At 40.1% G+C, this 16,900-nt stretch overlaps 1 protein-coding gene across 2 annotated transcripts in view; it reads left to right on the top strand.

Annotated features, from left to right (window-relative positions):
• The window catches only part of chchd3a (coiled-coil-helix-coiled-coil-helix domain containing 3a), a 76,993-nt gene extending 60,417 nt beyond the window's left edge, over positions 1-16,576 (top strand). For both annotated transcript variants that reach the window (XM_031726627.2, XM_039601576.1), the window contains exons 8-9: positions 10,418-10,553; positions 15,871-16,576. In XM_031726627.2, the coding sequence (XP_031582487.2) occupies positions 10,418-10,553; positions 15,871-15,894 (160 nt within the window). In that variant the 3' untranslated portion in view covers positions 15,895-16,576. The remainder of the gene's footprint in view (positions 1-10,417; positions 10,554-15,870) is intronic.
• The last annotated feature ends 324 nt before the right edge of the window (positions 16,577-16,900 follow it).

Below are 16,900 nucleotides of genomic sequence, written 5' to 3'. Positions count from 1 at the left end.
TTATTATGTAATTTTTTTATTTAATCTTGTTACTTTTTAACATTTTAATATATGTATGTGTGTGTGTAACACATTTTTCTGCTAGTCTCCTTCTAAAAGTGTGTCTTAAGGAGGTCAGAAAGGTTACACATGCCCTGTCTTCTTCCTTTGACCCACTCATCCTTCTCTGCCTCCCACTTAATGTAGGAACAGTGTTTTCTGTCTTCATTTAAATCTGTTTTACTTTCACCCTCTTCGTTATTGTCTGCCTCCCTCACTCTCCAGTCTGTTATCCCTCACAGTTTTCTTGAATCTGCCTCAGTCTGTGTCCTTTCCTCTCTCTACTCATTCAATCTCTTATCCATGCTGATGGATTTCACTGCAGGGGGTCACTCAGGTCCGCTTTTAAAAAGCAGCAAGAGTGAAATGCGTGTCATTTTTCTCCTTAACTGGATCATTTGTATTTATTTACTCCTCTTATTACTGACGCCTGCCTTAACTAGAGAGAACATGAGGGCTTTTTAAGGGGGAACCGGCGTCCACCCTTTAACCCTATTAACCCCTGAGCGGATCCAAATGATGATAAATAGACAATGTGGTGATTGGGATTTCAGTCTGGTGGCAGCTGAGAGTAATCCATACTGTCGATGTTTATAACAAAAAAAATGGGTTAGACACGACGTAAGATGATTTCTGGCAACATGTAAAACTTAACAAAATTAGGCCATCAAAGACTTCTTCCTATTTGTGGTCAAGGGCTTTTTAATGATAACAGATTGTGTTTCAGGAGTTAAATGGAGGAAAAAAATCCTTTATACTTGAAGGAGATGGATTCCTCAGAATCAACAGTAGCAACTTGTTTGCAAAAGTGTTTTTTTTTTTAACTTATTATTATTATTTTATTATTATTATTATTATTGAAACTAGGCTAAATGTCTTTCAGCATTACTGTATGTCTTTGTGGAAAACATCTCACGTAATCATCAGTCCCAAAGCGTCAGAACTGTAATTTGTAGAAAATGGGAGATTCAACAAAGGTCTCCAGTCACACTTGAACTGTGGCTGTTACAGTTCACGGTATTTTAACCCTCAAATCAGTGGAGTGCCCATGAGTTGTTATGGGTTTTTTTTAAAATACACATTTATTGTTCATAAACTAACCAATATTGCCAGCTTCAAAGTGTTTTTTTTATTCAGGCAAAGCTGTTGGAAGCTACTGTTTGATTATAAAGAGCAGTGATTCGGAGCCAGAGGTACAAATATCCTTAGGGGTGAGTGAAAAGATTATCACAACTAATCTAAAAAATTGACAGTTTAATTAGAAAATAAAGTTGGCCCGAACAGGTTTGGGCTGAAAAGTTAATAAAAAGCAGTAGTTGATAAGTAAGGCATAAATTATTAAAAAGTAGAACCTGACAGATATAGGATTTTTAAGACTGATAATGATCGTGATTAAAAAATCTGATAGGTTTTTCTTTGAGACACACATGAAATGTAAAGATTTCCCTAACATTTGTCATATGTAGTTGTTTATTTATTCATTTACGCTGTCAAGCGGAGGGTAAATGTTGCGTTTGTGTCGTTCCAACCACGTGTTTTGAACGGGGAAGAGTGCCCCCTGGTGGAAAATACTGCAACATCAACACTCATAACATGGTTGAAGGGTGTTTTTCCCCATTTCTTCTTTGCTTCAAAAAAAAAAAATTGGAACAGCTGCTGTAAATGCAGATACCAATGTATTGGCAAATAGCTAATATTGGCCAACATGTCAGTCGGGCTCCATAAAAAATGAATAAATAAAACATAACAACAAAACAAAACGTATTGCTTACAGTGGTGAATTATTAGCTCAATCCAAGCTGACCAAGCAGTTTAGTTTGATGAAGTATTATAAGAGTATCCATATTTGTATAATTGAGTATTGAATAATTTGAACACAAGAGGTTATGCTGATGACTTGAGTCCATCTGACATCTTTTGGGGGGGTGAGTGGGTGGGGAAGGGTCACTTGACAAACCTCTTCTGTACTCTGAGAAAGAGATTCTGCAATTACTTTTTTCTGCCACTGACTGATTAGTACAACTGTGCTTCACTGCTTTCTGTTCCTTACTGCCCGGTTTCAGCTATTATCATTACTCAGCTAGTGGTGCATTGCTTTTTGTCCACTGTCAGTCTAAATTTAGCATGTTATAGGGAGAAAGTAGTGCGCTTATTGCTGTTAAAGAGAAAACTTTCACAGCAGTCTTCTCTTGTGATTTCGTGCAAGCAGTATTTCCTATTAGCAAACGACCACTGCTATCAACAAGAGTTAAAAGGGATCTCTTTCAGCCCTGCCTTCACCATCCATCTGCATCCACGCATATCCCTTTGAGCTGCTTTTCTAGTTTTTCTTCAAACTTGTAATGTTTCTGAAATTATGACAGATGACTGTACCTGTTTGCACATGTATCACACACCTTGTTCGGCTATTGAAGCATGCTGCATTGGTAACTGAGATCTATGAATGTCATTTTAGTGCATGGCTCTGCGACGTTACAACAGATGGTAGTCATGGTCAATATATGTTAGTTTGAAAAATGGACCGATTCTGTTCCACGCACTGTCTATTGGCTTTACACATGCATATTGTATGAAAATCCAGACATCGATCTCCATACATCCCCCAGCTTCCAGTCAATATGTTCTTTGCAGAATGTAGACTCAGCCGTAAATCCATCAGAATATGCCCCCTCCATGCAAATGTGCTGACTTGGGTAGTGTGAGGCGTGAAAGAGGGGATTATAATAAAATGATACAGGCACACCTTGAAGAGGGAGACCGACAGTGAGAGTGGGCATGTGATCTGTTCTGCTTTGTTACATGTTAAGTGGAACACATCGAGTCTCTCATATTATTTCAGTATTTCTCCTTCTCTCCTAAGTTGTATCTTTACGTATGTGTATGAGGAGATGGCTCTTCTTTCCTTGAACTACCATTATTTCTCTGTAAATATTATTTGCGTTTTGTTTCTGTCCAGTGTCACACAGCTAAGAAATTGTAATATAACAACCCAAGCTGGCTTCATTCTTTGTTTCACTCTTGCTTCTATCAGTGGATCAAGGCAATAGGGACTCGGATTGTGTGTGTGTGTGTGTGTGTGTGTGTGTGTGTGTGTGTGTGTGTGTGTGTGTGTGTGTGTGTGTGTGTTGGGGGCAGGGCTGAATAAGGAGTTGTTATAGAGACCTTAGGTGCTACTGATGCCATGAGTCAAGACCCCTATATGACTGTTTAGATTTACTGTCTCTGGAGCACAGGAGTGCAGACTTACAATCACACACAGAGTGCAAATAATAGCCATCTGCATTTGGCTAGATATCCCGTAGAGACCTGGAGACTGAGGAGGAGAATAAAGGAGAGAGGCATAAAAGGAAGATATAGATGAAGATATAGTGAAAACGGAAGAACAAGGGAGAGTAAAAGACTGTGGGACATTTATTGGCAGTCTAGTTTTGTATCTGTTGATATTTAAGCATGCATTAAGCATAGTTATTAATGGTGAGAGATAACCAAATGGTAGTACACTAGGTTAACTGTGAAGGCTAATAAACCTAGATCAGTGGTTACCAAATGGTACATGTCCCTGTATGCCCTGAAATTTTATGTTACTATAAGGTAGTATGGCTAAACACACGCTAAAAATTATAAATGAGTTAAGTTACGGTGTCATTTCTTCTCCATACAAATTAGATTACCTAAAAAAAAAACCCTTTAAAAAACTTACCAATGAAATTGCTGTCTGTTTGGCCAGTTGCCTGATTGATAGCAAAGGTATTGATAAAATTTATGAAAAATAAATCACCACAACTAAACATAAGCACAGACAATCCCCCATCTAAAGAGAAAAAACTGCCAGTACACAACATTGCAAGTTACCTGTCTTTTGGTTTCAGATGGACTGGGAGGCATCAACAGCTCTCAAACTGAGTGAGTCAGTATGAAGAAGCTGGCTTATGCTAACACTGTGCTGAGCTAAAGAGGCACTAAGGAAGAAACTGAACATCCAATCTGAGGGAAACTTGGTTGACCTTAAAAAGGCACTGGATCTTAAGTAGCAGCAGGTATTTTGGTTTGAAAAGTTTGAAAACCAGATAGGCTCACAAGATTAATCTAGAGGGTATGTGTGCCTGAACATTACTGTTGGCTGCCCCTCCGCAGGATCTAGACACACATAGAAATCAAACATTCAGATCCTTGCTTTCTATCTCTGGGCTCCAATTGCTTTTCGTTTGCTGCTTTTCTTCTGATGTGTATCTGGCTGCAGCTACATGTGGCACTGACATAGAAAAGTTGCTATCAGCAATATGCACTTGTTGCTGAAAATTTGTTCCAGCTATATGAAAGAAACAATAAATATATGTGGTAAAATGTCTCACGTAGGGTAAAGTTAATACAGATGGTTCTTTTCTAAAGGATAATAACCAAAGCAGAAATTGCTTTCTTATTATACCTTAACCAAGAAAGGAAAGTTTTGATACTAGATGCAGACAGCGGGCTTTAACATTTTTTGCCCATTAGGTTTGAAACTTAAGCACCAACATTTTCTCTAAGTTTTGCTTTTCTTCTGTGAAATTCTTTTTATGTTTCACAAATATAAGGGGTCATAGGTAGAAATAAGAAAAGTTGGGAAATTACTGGCCGAAACAACCAACACCGAGTCCTCTGAAGTGATCCAAATGATTCACAGCATGTTAACCAAAACAGAAATTATACATTCAGAGCAAACCAGCAATGAAAAAAATACCCACATGCCTCTGGCCTTCAACCCTTTTTTCATTTCCATTCTATCATTTTAAAACAATTAAAAAATGGTTTGCTTTGGGTATTTGATACAGTGTCCTTGTTTACAAATGCCTTGCTCCTCAGGTTACACGGGAACTGGATGATTCATAGTTGTTTTTCACTATTTTTTTTAATATTTTTTCAGTTTTCAGGCCCCTCTTCTGTGGAACCAGCTTCCAGTTTTTCGGGAGACAGACACTATCTCTACTTTCAAGATTAGGCTTAAAACTTTCCTTTTGCTAAAGCATATAGTTAGGGCTGGACCAGGTGACCCTGAATCCTCCCTTAGTTATGCTGCAATAGACGAGGCTGCCGGGGATTCCCATGATGCATTGAGTTTTTCCTTCCAGTCACCTTTTCACTCACTATGTGTTAATAGACCCTCTGCATCGAATCATATCTGTTATTAATCTCTGTCTCTCTTCCACAGCATGTCTTTATCCTGTTTTTTCTCTCACCCCAACCGGGTCTCAGCAGATGGCCCCGCCTCCCTGAGCCTGGTTCTGCCGGAGGTTTCTTCCTGTTAAAGGGAGTTTTCCTTCCCACTGTCGCCAAAGTGCTTGCTCATAGGGGGTCATATGATTGTTGGGTTTTCTCTGTATTTATTATTGTGCTATCTACTGTATAATATAAAGCGCCTTGAGGCGACTTTTGTTGTGATTTGGCGCTATATAAATAAAATTGAATTGAATTGAATTGAATTAATAATACCCTGAGATTTCCACAGTGGAGGAATTTACTTTACAGCATTTGACTCCTGATACTTTGAACTATCTGCTCATGACTTCAACATGACGAACCTAATGTTTGGCTTGATTTGTAGGGTATTTGATGCGGTTATTTAGTGAGGGATTTTGTTGCCAGTTGTATTTAAATACAAGCTGCAAATCAGCTCGCCTGTGACTGTGTATGAAAACTTGTGTATTTCCATAACAAGGCAGAAAATAATTTGATAATGTGAGGCCATTAACTGAGAAATAGAAGGCTTCTCTTTTCTGTTAGGTTCTCAAAATCTTATAGTGAGGAGAGAGAGTAGTTCTACACTGACTACTGTGAAAAATACTTGGGGTCTTGATTTTATACAATTTTGAAGCCTGTATTCATTTTTTTCCTCATAAACATAAACCAAAAAATTATAAAGCCCTTTTTCTTCAAATTCATTAGAATGAAAAACCCACCACAAAATATCAGCATTCACACACTTTACTCAGTATTTAAGCACGTTTGATAGTGATCACAGCTTTGAGTCTACCTGGGAATGACACAAAAAGCTTTGCATGCCTGGATTTGGAGATAATCTGCCATTCTTCTTGCACATCCTCTCAAGCTTTGCGATGCTGGATGTAGACTGTGGATGGACAGCCAAGTTCGGTGCTCTCTGGGGATGTTGAATGGGTTCAAGTCAGGGATCTAATTGGGCCAAGTGGATTTGTGCACAGGGTCATTGTCCTGTTAGAAGGTGAACCTTTGACCCAGTCTGAGGTCCTAGGCACTCCTAAGCTGATTCTCATTAGGTTTATTTTTATACTTTCCCTTCTTCAGCTTTCCTTCAAGCCTGATCAGTCTCTAATTCTAAAAAATACCCCCACACCATGACACAAGTGCATTTATGGTTTGTTTTGGGATTGTATCATGCAGGTGATTAGCAGTGCCACTTTTCAGATTTGACACTTTGATTTGAGACTACCAGTTCTCTCGCTGTTTAATCAAATCATGAGTCTGAGATTTTTTTTTTGCGCTTTTCCTACAATCCAGCAGGCCTACATCTGTCTGTCATGGAGCAGAGGCTTCCGACTTGCTACTCTGCCATAAAGCCCCGACTGGCAAAGTTCTCCAGTGATGGTTATGCTCTTGGAAGGTCCTTTTAGAGTCCCATCTTCCCAGTTAATCACTGGAGTTCAGCCAGAGTGACACTTCTTGATAGGTTGTTAATGATCTCTCTTAAGAAGGACCTAACTCAAGACATTCCTTTGAGGAATTATGGAGTAGGACTGCTCTTGGGAACCTTTTCTGGGATCTGTTTTTTTAGGCAAATCTGTCTCTGAGATCTGCAGGCATTTCCTTCAATCCTGCAGCTTAGATCACGCCTTTCAATCATAACCACTTTCTACAAGATGTAGAAATATCTTGAAGATGATCAAGGGAAATGGGAGGAACCTAAGCTATAGTTCAAGTCTCATAATAAATAGTCTGAGTGCTTTCAAAGTGATATTTTATCTTATCAGTTTGGGTTAAATTTCCTCATTAAGATTATTGAATGCATATTTATGAGGGGAAAAATGAATTTAATGGTTATTAGTGTAAGACTGACTCGGTATGAAAAATACAAAGTGGTCTGAATATTTTCTTGATGCACTGTTTCATACATAGGTCTCATACATACAAAGAAAGAGTGGCCTTATAATGGTTATGGCTGTTTTTGCATCTGCTCACCTTGCTGCATAGCACTACAGCAGTTATATATTACCAAATGACATGAGGGCATTTAATGTAAAATTGAAGAGGAGGGAGGAACGGCTTTAGTGTCCCCTTATAGGCTCTGTGTGGTTAGCAGCAGGAACTTAATGTTAATCTTAATGATAGATGATAGAGGATGCAGCGTGCCGCCACAGAGTGTGTGTGACAGTGTTATTGTCTCTATGATTAACTCAACCACTGTCTCAGTCCCTTCCTCTCAGAGAGAATCAGAGAGCAAGCAAAATAGACGTACCACTGTTTAGTTTCTCATCAAGCTCTTCTGCTATATCCTCCCTCCTTTCCTCTGCTGTCCTTTCTCTCTCTCTCTCAGAGGCCATTACTGGTGATAAACACTGTGGTTTGTATCAGCAGGATGCACCTGGCATTAAAGTGAATGCTTAAGAAAGTAATTAGTGGGTGTATGTGGCTGCTCTAGTCCCTGTAGATGCCCATAGGCGGTGTAATAAATGAGCACCAGGATCCATAGGAATAGGATGGCAGCGATTTCTGCTAGCACTGCTGTCATCGTTCAATACCCTGACGCAGAGCAATGGCCTTGTCATGCCTGCTAGCAAATGACTGAATTTCTCCCTGATGGATCCACAAATGCAGAAGCTTCTCTATACCCAACGGTTTAATGTTCCAGTCTGCATTGAAAGTGGTAAATGTCATGTATCTTTGAGTGTATGGACCTATAGTATGCTTGTATAAAGCAAAATGTAAAAAGTTGTTCTACCTTTTGGGAAAGATCAGTGCCACCTATCTGACTACATTCTTGATATATTAAGGATAACTAGCAGAAAGTGATGTTGGCTCTCAAAGGCTGAAAATGGGTTGAGCCACACCATGAAAAGCCACGGTCGGTCAAGATGTTCTGTCTCTTAGTGAGTTATTTCCAATTACTTCTTTAAAACAGTTTATCTTAGCAAGTAGGCAGAGTACTGGACAATAAATAAAGTGTATTGATTATTCACACTCCCGTTGACATTGTTGAATGTGTGGAGACCACTTCTCATCTCGTCACAAATTGTCATTGACCTGAACCGACAAGGACTAAAGATTTTCCTGGCACTCCTAACGAATATGACCATGCGGAGACGCACATATGTAGACATCGGTACTTCAACAGCATTCCTGCTGCATTGAACCCTGGGTAATGACCCATGCGTCCAATCCTCTGCTCTGTATTCAACAGTGGGGAAATTTCTCTCTCTAGGGGGCATATCAAACATCTGATTCTGACTACAGGGGCTCGGATTCACCCCTCCCAATATTCCTCTGAGATCTCCAGAGTTGCTGACGGGCAAAATCTCTTTGTATTTCACACTCATGCAAGGCATGTTTAGTGAGGCAGATGGAGTGTCCTGGGCACTGATGTGAGCAAAACGATGACACCACCATTAGCATAATAGCCCTAGCTTGTGCTTGTGTCGTCATTATGGATTTTTACGAGGTGTGCGAAGAGACAGACAAAAGCAGTTAACACTGGGCAAGGCAGCAGCACTGATAGGATGTCCCACTGCTTAGATTGGCTGAAAGCTCCGACTCTTGCATACATCTGTCGAAAAAAGTCCCATTTAAATGCACTGAAGTTAGGTGTAGCATCAATCACAACAAGGTCAGACGGCAGCACTAAAACTCTCATAGACCTCAAGGACAAATTTGTACATGCTAATTTGAAATGATGTGTAGCTTACAAGTGACAACAAACTCTTTGTGGATGCCAAAAGATAGAATTTTCCATTGGAAGCAGTTAGCTTCCCGATTTTTTTAAGGATTAAGGATCCATAGATAGATCCAGCAGATCCCTAAAATATGGCAGAGTGATCAATACATTCCTCTGTGGACCTTTTATTTTGTCTTATTATCAAAAAAGACAATGGTGAGAAGTGAGACTAATTTTGCCCTGGTTTGCTGTGTGGCAGGCAGGTAGTGGACCATAACACAAAACCCGGAAAACAGCGTTATTGCTGGCAGTAAAGAAAATAAACATAGTTTTAAACCTACCCCAGAACAAGGCCTGGAAAACTATATAACAAAAGGAATCAATGAAGGAACATAGAACAGAGTGGGATGACACAACAAAGGGCAAAGAGAGACTTGAAAAGTAAAGGCAATAAATACACAAAGTAATGAGGCTAGAGGAAAACAGATAGGAAAAACAGCAGGAACAAATCAGAGATAATGAGACAGGGGAAGATGAGGCACATGAAACAAGTGATTATCAAAATAAAACAGGAAGTAACTAACAAGGAAAAACCTACCAGAGACTAAAACTAAAACTCCAGGACTCAAAATATACAAAACTACAAAACCTGAGCGCAAGAACTAAAATTAGGCTTAAAGACATACTAAGAAAAGAAGCGACTCAAAACTGAGATTGTAAACAAAGCAGAGAATAATTAATTAGTAATAACCAAAATTAGAGTCCAATGACAAACTCTGGGTCAGAGACCCAGGACCACAACCAATATACCACATGTAATTGCTCATGAACGTTTAAATTAACCTGAAGCTCAATGACTTGTGGGGTCTCTCCAGACAGTAACAGATCCCCCCTTTCAGGGGATTAAACTGTCACTGGATTGCCCGATTTTTAAAAAAAAAAAACACACAAAAAAATCCCTCTAGCCTCTCTGTTGGTACTTATGTTGTACAAATTGTTGCACACATTGGCATGGTCTTCACACCATGCTCTGAGGGCTGAACTGCACTTTGACCTTTTCTCCCAGCAGATACAGTAATTTTGATTCTTGCTTCAGGTGTTTTGGACTGGAACAATGGTAATAATAGAAAAGGCAAGGGTTTATTCGGCACTGCAGATTGTAGTATAGCTCAGTGTGCTCTAATAACAGTGTGAACTCTCTGGAGGTAAAAACGCTCAGTTTCCTCACTTGTAATATATATTTAATGCTCTTCTTTTGTTCTGAAGTTTTCTATGTCACGTCACACATTTCGTGAACTCCTCTGGATTGTCCGTGTTAATGCTTTAATTTATATATTTATTCATTTTTTCTTTTCACCTTTATCTTTTTCAACTTCTCTTGCGAGTTTATCCTTTGCTGTAACTCTCATCACTTGGACTGTTCCCTCCTCCCATCCTGTCTAACACCGTATTTTCCCCTATTTACACACTATTCTGTTCCCCTTTTCTCCCCTGCAGGAGGTATGAGGCGTATCCTGTGTGTGCAGACCTGCAGGAACAAATCCTCACATGCTACAAAGAGAATGTGGGGAAAACCCTTCATTGCTCCAACATAGCAGCCCGTTACCTGCAGTGTGTCAACGATGCCAAACAGGTGGGTATTTGTCCTAGCTGTTTTCCCATCTCATTCGAACATGACTTGTTATACTTGTTAATTCTGAATTTACTTATGAAATTAATTAGGCCACTCATGTTATACAATTGTAATTAGGGAAAAAAAGCTGTACGCTTCAACCTTTATGTACTCAGTAGGGTTGAATACTAATTATTGTTATTGTAAGTATTTTAATTGCAACTGTGTTTATTTCATGCTTGATTTAAAAAAATGACATTTTTTTGTATGCAGCTGGATTGTTATATAAAACATGTACTTGAAACCCGACAAACCTTCCAAAATAACTTTTCTTTCTCTTTGAAAAGAATGACAAGTTTGTGCATGCACCCTCACAGGCAGATAATATGTAAGTTGTTGAGCTTCCTAGCCTGATAGCATAGAGGAAGTGGAAGCTTTGTGTGGATTACAAATGAGCCTACAGCTTACGTCATTTAGCTCGTAGATGTGTATAGTAGCTACACCCCAGTGGTCATTCCCCTTTTCTAAATTAAATCATATGATGAAACACACTGGCATCCATTTACATATGCTGGCTCCTTGCTTTTAGACAGTAGAATATAATTTCCACCAGGCTACTGGCGCCTGAATAAAGCTCAGTCCAGATAGCCAGTTTAAACCTCACGGCCTATTTCCATAATACCTGCTGACACAGGCATTCCCCCCAACTGTGTCTGTGTGCGTTTTAATGCAATAAGACCAAGGGAGTAGCTTCTGCTTAGTTGAATACCCTTGTCCTCTCCGTGCTCTCTTTTCTTTCATTGAGAAGTGTAAATGTTTTTTTGCCCTCTGTCTTGTGCAGTCAAACTCTGTATGCTAATAGTGATGTCACTCAGGTTGATATTAACTTGATTCCCCGGTCTCACTTTGCAATATGTAACATCCATTGCCCCCCAAAAAAGACTCAATTTGCATTCATAGAGCTTTTCTATTAGATTTTTTTGCAATTGCATTGTTTTCCCGGAAATGGGGAAAAGTGAGTTTTGTGTCTCTCGCTCACTCTCGTGGGTATTAATATTAGATCTAAAAGTCAGATGCAGGCAGATTTTTAAGCTATATGTCATGTAAATTGCCGAATGTTTTATTCATCGCACAAACATGGATGCGTACGTGTGTTTAAGTCTAGGCTACATGTAGCCTCGTCAGGATTCAGCGAGGGTATGTTCACATTGCGAATGCTGTTATGATCTTGTAAATTGTTTGGAAGCGAACACGATATGGTAATCCGCTTGTGTTTATCACCTTGCAGCAATCACAGCACACTCCTGTTCATCTTTGCTTATCGGGCTAAGACTTACTTTTAAAGTCATTAGGTGCAAAAGAAACAGTTCTGTGATAAGGCTTTAAAGGAAATAATATGCAGAATTACACAGCCGACAAAATCGAGGGGAGGGAGGAACGAAGTGGGATTGATATGAGCTGATGCAGCTTCATGATTAGGATGTTTACACAGCTTTATCAGAACCGAGCAGGAAGCTCTTCTACAAACAAATGTCAAAGGACATGACTTTGACCTCTGGAGGTCACAAGATCCAAGCGTGCCCTCTAACAGACGTCTCTCATCCTCGTCCTCTCTCCGTCAAAGACACTCGATAGCATAGCTCAGACGGTTTTCACATGACAAAATCCCTCTCCCCTTCCTCGTCCTTTCCCTTCAGATCCGAAATTCCACCTTAAACTGCAGCGCCATGGGCGTAGATAGTGATGTAGCAGATGCCATCTTAGCAAGGATAAAAACAAAATCTGTAAAATCTTCGTTTTTGCAATATTGACCCCTCGTCTGGAGTCAGCCGAGACAGAGGCATTGTCAGCTGCCCAGCCTTTGTCACTGATAATTAGCGTTCTTATCGCCACAGTCAGTGATAACATTTAGACCCACTTTCGTTGTCTTCTGTGCCCTCTGCGCCCCGCCACCATCTCTCCTCCACTTCCTCCATCCACTATCCCTTCATCCCTAGTCACATTTCTAATGCATTCAGCACTTAACAGGTCTGATAGCAACCAGTGAGAAAGAGGCAGTCGAAGGACAGATAAAGTCTCCTTCCTTCTCCCCCTCTCTCTATGAACAGGAGTTTATCATCGAGTCCGATCTCTCCATCCGCTGCCTTCCTTCTCATTCCATATTCTCGCTGCATGACTGCCTTTTGCTCCCTATCTTTTCGTTCTGCACTTCATTTTTTAGACTGACCCTTCCATCTCCTTTTTGCTCTCAATGGGTAAGCTCAGCTGCTGTTTGTGGTTTCCAACTGTGCTGTGTTTTCTTATCCTTATATTAAAGGGAATGAAATGAAAAGTGGCTTCCTTAATATACAAAAGATTTCAGTCAAATGCTCTTAAGCACTCTTATAATTTAATTTGTCAACACTTCGCTGTTACCTCTTGACATAGCACATGTTTTTGCTCTTAATTTAAAAGATTCTTAAGAATAAAGGCTAATGCCTGCCCCGCTGTCTCATTGTTTGTAATTCCAGTGCTAAAATGTAGTGGACGAGCAGAGATCTGTGACAGAATTCACTTTTTGACCTCCCTCACATGCACACTTTAATTTCACCATATACCTCAAACGTGTGCAGAAAGCATGCATCAATTTATGTGTGATGAAAGGGATCTCCACCTACACTTTAGAGTCCAAACAGCCTGCCGTGTCTAAGCGTGACCGTCAGGTTGTGACCAACATTCACAGCGTTGTGTTGAATTTGAATTCATCCCCCAGGGTGAGACTATCAACACTGAGTTTTACTGTAACACTCTGGGGCATCTGAGGGAGAACATTTGGTGCAAATAACTGAACTGTGACCATGTCATTATGCACTGAAAATGCAGGAGCTTTTTGGCAACACCAACACAGTCATCACACCCTATTTGCCAAACTTGCCAGATTTGGCTCCTGCAAGCTTGTCCCTCTTTCCCAAAATCAAGCTGAAGTGTCTTCCAGTGGATGAGGGCCAGCACGCATCACAAATGTGCATGTGCAGCTCATCAGAATCGGACTTCCTAAGGAGCGATCTAAAAATAAGAGTAGCGTAGAGTTGCAAAAGGATGACGTTGATGGGGCTGGCGACATATTTAAACCAGATGATTGGGATTTCTGTGACTGTTAACACAGCAGGAAGCACTTGTTGTGAGTCAATGAATGTAACTGAGGCTGAATAAATAGTACAGAATAAATAGCACTGAATGTATCTGATTTTAATTTATGTAGATCTATTCTTTCATGGTTGATAAATAATCGATTGAAAGCTACATTGTATAGTGTTCCTGTATAAAAGTATCCTTTTCACTCTCTGTTTAAACATCACTTTGTATTTAATCTTTAGTTACACTTTGAAACACAGTAATGTAAGGCATTACTGTACTAAATCTTTCTTCCCTTATCTCAAAACTGTAATGGCAGATAGCTTCCTCCCTGAGTCTGGTTCTGCCAGAGGTTTCTTCCTGTTAAAAGGGAGTTTTTCCTTTCCACTGTCCCCAAGTACTTGCTCATAGGGGGTCGTCTGATTGTTTGGGTCTTCTCTTTATTATTGTAGGGGCTTTACCTTACAATGTAAAGCACCTTGAGGTGACTGTTGTTGTGATTTTGTGCTATATTTATAGAACAGAATTGACTTGAAAGTGTCTTGAAAAGTACTGGGTGCCTACATCTCACACTATAGGAGCTGCTCAGCCATGGAAACCAATGGCCTGAAGCTCCCAGCACACAGTTTTCGTGCTGATATTAATACATGGTCTGGCTGTGGCTCTAAACACTTCCACTTTTCACGTACAGTTGACTGTGAAATATCTAGAAGGGGAAGAAATTTCACGCACCAACTTGTTGCAACAGTGGTAATCTATTACAATAATAGACTTCAGTGAGCTCTTTAGAACGTCCTTTTTTCTTTCTTTTTTTTAACAAATGCTTGCAGAGGCAGACTGCACTGCAGGGCTAGGTGCTCGATTTTACACATAAGTGACAATGGCACTGCAAATATTAAGGCCATGTCCACACTAATAGGTTTTCGTTTGAAAACGCATCTTTTTCTCTCCGTTTTGGCCTTCCGTCCACACTGAGACGGCGTTTTCGGTCAAGGAAAACAGAGCGTTTTGAAAACGCTCTCCAAAGCGGATACATTTAAAGACGCAGTTTTGACGTCGCAGTATGGCCAGCGAACCCTTTTCAAAAACAATGACACATTTTAGTCATGTGATGCAGTCATGTGACCAATTAACCTAAGATAGCGGAGGGCATTACACAGCAGTTTTGTTTGCTCTCAATTTTGTGACGTCTTGCATTTCACGCATGCGCAGTACTGAAATGTAAGCGTTTTTGGCCATTTCAATGTGGATAAACGACTCTGTGAAAACGAATGAAAACGATAGTGTGGAAGCGGAGCGTTTTCAGACGTATCTGCCGTTTTCAAATTTATCCGGGCTACTGTAGAAGTAGCCTAAGAGGTGTAGCCCAGTATTTTTGTCCAAATAAGCTGCCTCTGTGGTAGTAGCGTTATGGTAAAAAAATGTGTTTTTGCGAAGTGGTGTGGGTGCTTTTGTTTAGGAGTGGGATTTTGAGTGATGTGAAAGGATTCCTGCAGATAGTTTTAGACCGATTAAGTGATAGGCCAAAAAGCACAGCAATGCCAGCATTGAAGAAAAGAGTGCATTTTTACCCTATTTGAATTAATTCTAGTTACGCATTTGCTTTGTTTCAGAACATAAGTTGTAATAAACTGGAACCATCGTGTAGATGTTTTCTGCTTTTTGTCTTAACATGGATGATGCAGCCAAGTAGGCATGCTAGAAGAAGCTTCTTTTATTGGTAATCATTTTATGGTTAGATCGATAGTGTGGAAAATAAACTGGGATTCTTTTGGGACACACAACCATGGATCCACAACAGTTATTAAGTTAGTCAGTGAGGAAGAAAATATATTTTCTTTGTTTTGTTCTGTCTACTTGATTCCCCTCTTAAGTCCCTTGTTACTCCTTCTTCCCCCCCTCCTTACTTGTCTTCTCTTGGGCAGATTTCATCCAGTGGCATCTGCAGCAATAGGCCGGTTCAAATGGTTATTGACAGGGAGTACTGGGGATTTGTGGTTGCACTTATCACTAACATGGAATCCAGTGCCCTTGGGTCCTTTCTCTGCTTTTCAACCTCACTTCATCCTCTTGTCCTTTATTGTACTCTCAGGCCCTCCTCCCGTTGTCTCATCTCTCGTGTGCGAAATAATATTTTCTTCTGTTGTTTTTTTTCTCTTTTTGATACTTTTGTTTGACTTTTCCATCTCTCTAATGCTCTTTTCTTTTCTGTTTTCGTCTCCAGAACAAGTTGAAGACTGGGGGATAAAGAAGAGAGGGCGAGAGAGAAGGAGCAATGAAGAGTTTATTGTGGGGGATTTCTGATTATTGAGCGACTGACAGACTAAACCAGAGTGGAGGAAGAGGGGGATGAGTCAGCACCGAGAAACACACCCTCAAAAACCCAGTGGAGAACCAACCCAGAAAAGAACCAGATTAGAGGCACCGAGCACAGCACCTTCAGAGAAAAACACCTTTCCCTTCAATACTTACCTCTTCAGCACCTCTTTTACCCTGTGTCTTTCTCTCCTGTGAGTGTAGCAGAGGAGCAGTGACACTGTCCTACATTGTGGAGAAACATCAGGTACCAGCAGGGATCAGACGGCTTGAGCTTGGCCCTCTGAAAAGGGACAATGATTAACCAGCACTGCCTCAACAAAACCAGTCACCTCTGTCCCTTGGACCCTTCTCCACACTCTCCCACTTGGAAAAATAGAAGTCTATTTTATTGATAAGTCAAATCTATTTTGTTGTCCATAATTTGTTGTTTCCTTGCTCCTAATGCATCATTGTGTACACAAATGCACGTGTTTCCTGTTTGCATCCGTTTACTTTGTGTGTTATTAATAATAAAACCATCTGTGTGTCTGTGTATCTAGACCAACACTTGTGACAATGTCTGAGCAGGAAATAAAAAGACAAAATAAAGCAGAAGCTGTTGCTGAACTTTTCTCCGTAAATATTCAGTTTCCACCATCTCTCTTGTGTGTGTGTGTGTTTTATGATAATTACTGTAAGCATTACCCATCTTTGATGGATCCGTGGCCCTTGTGTTGCCACAGCATTTTTGCCAAATGGAGTGAATGAGCCCAGGAGAGACAGACTGAAGCACAGGGGAAGTATTCGTCCCAGATGTTGTGCTTCATCATCTATCTTTCTCTTTTTTCTGCTTTTCTGTCTCTGTTTTTTTTTTAATATAGCTCTGTTGTGTGAATCCTCTGTGCTCTAGCTATTTGGGAAGAAAAAAAAAGGGCATTCTTTCTTGTCTGCTCATT

This window comes from Oreochromis aureus, linkage group 17 (genome assembly GCF_013358895.1).
Source record: "Oreochromis aureus strain Israel breed Guangdong linkage group 17, ZZ_aureus, whole genome shotgun sequence".
Lineage (NCBI taxonomy): Eukaryota > Metazoa > Chordata > Actinopteri > Cichliformes > Cichlidae > Oreochromis > Oreochromis aureus.
This window is presented reverse-complemented; position numbering and strand designations above follow the sequence as displayed.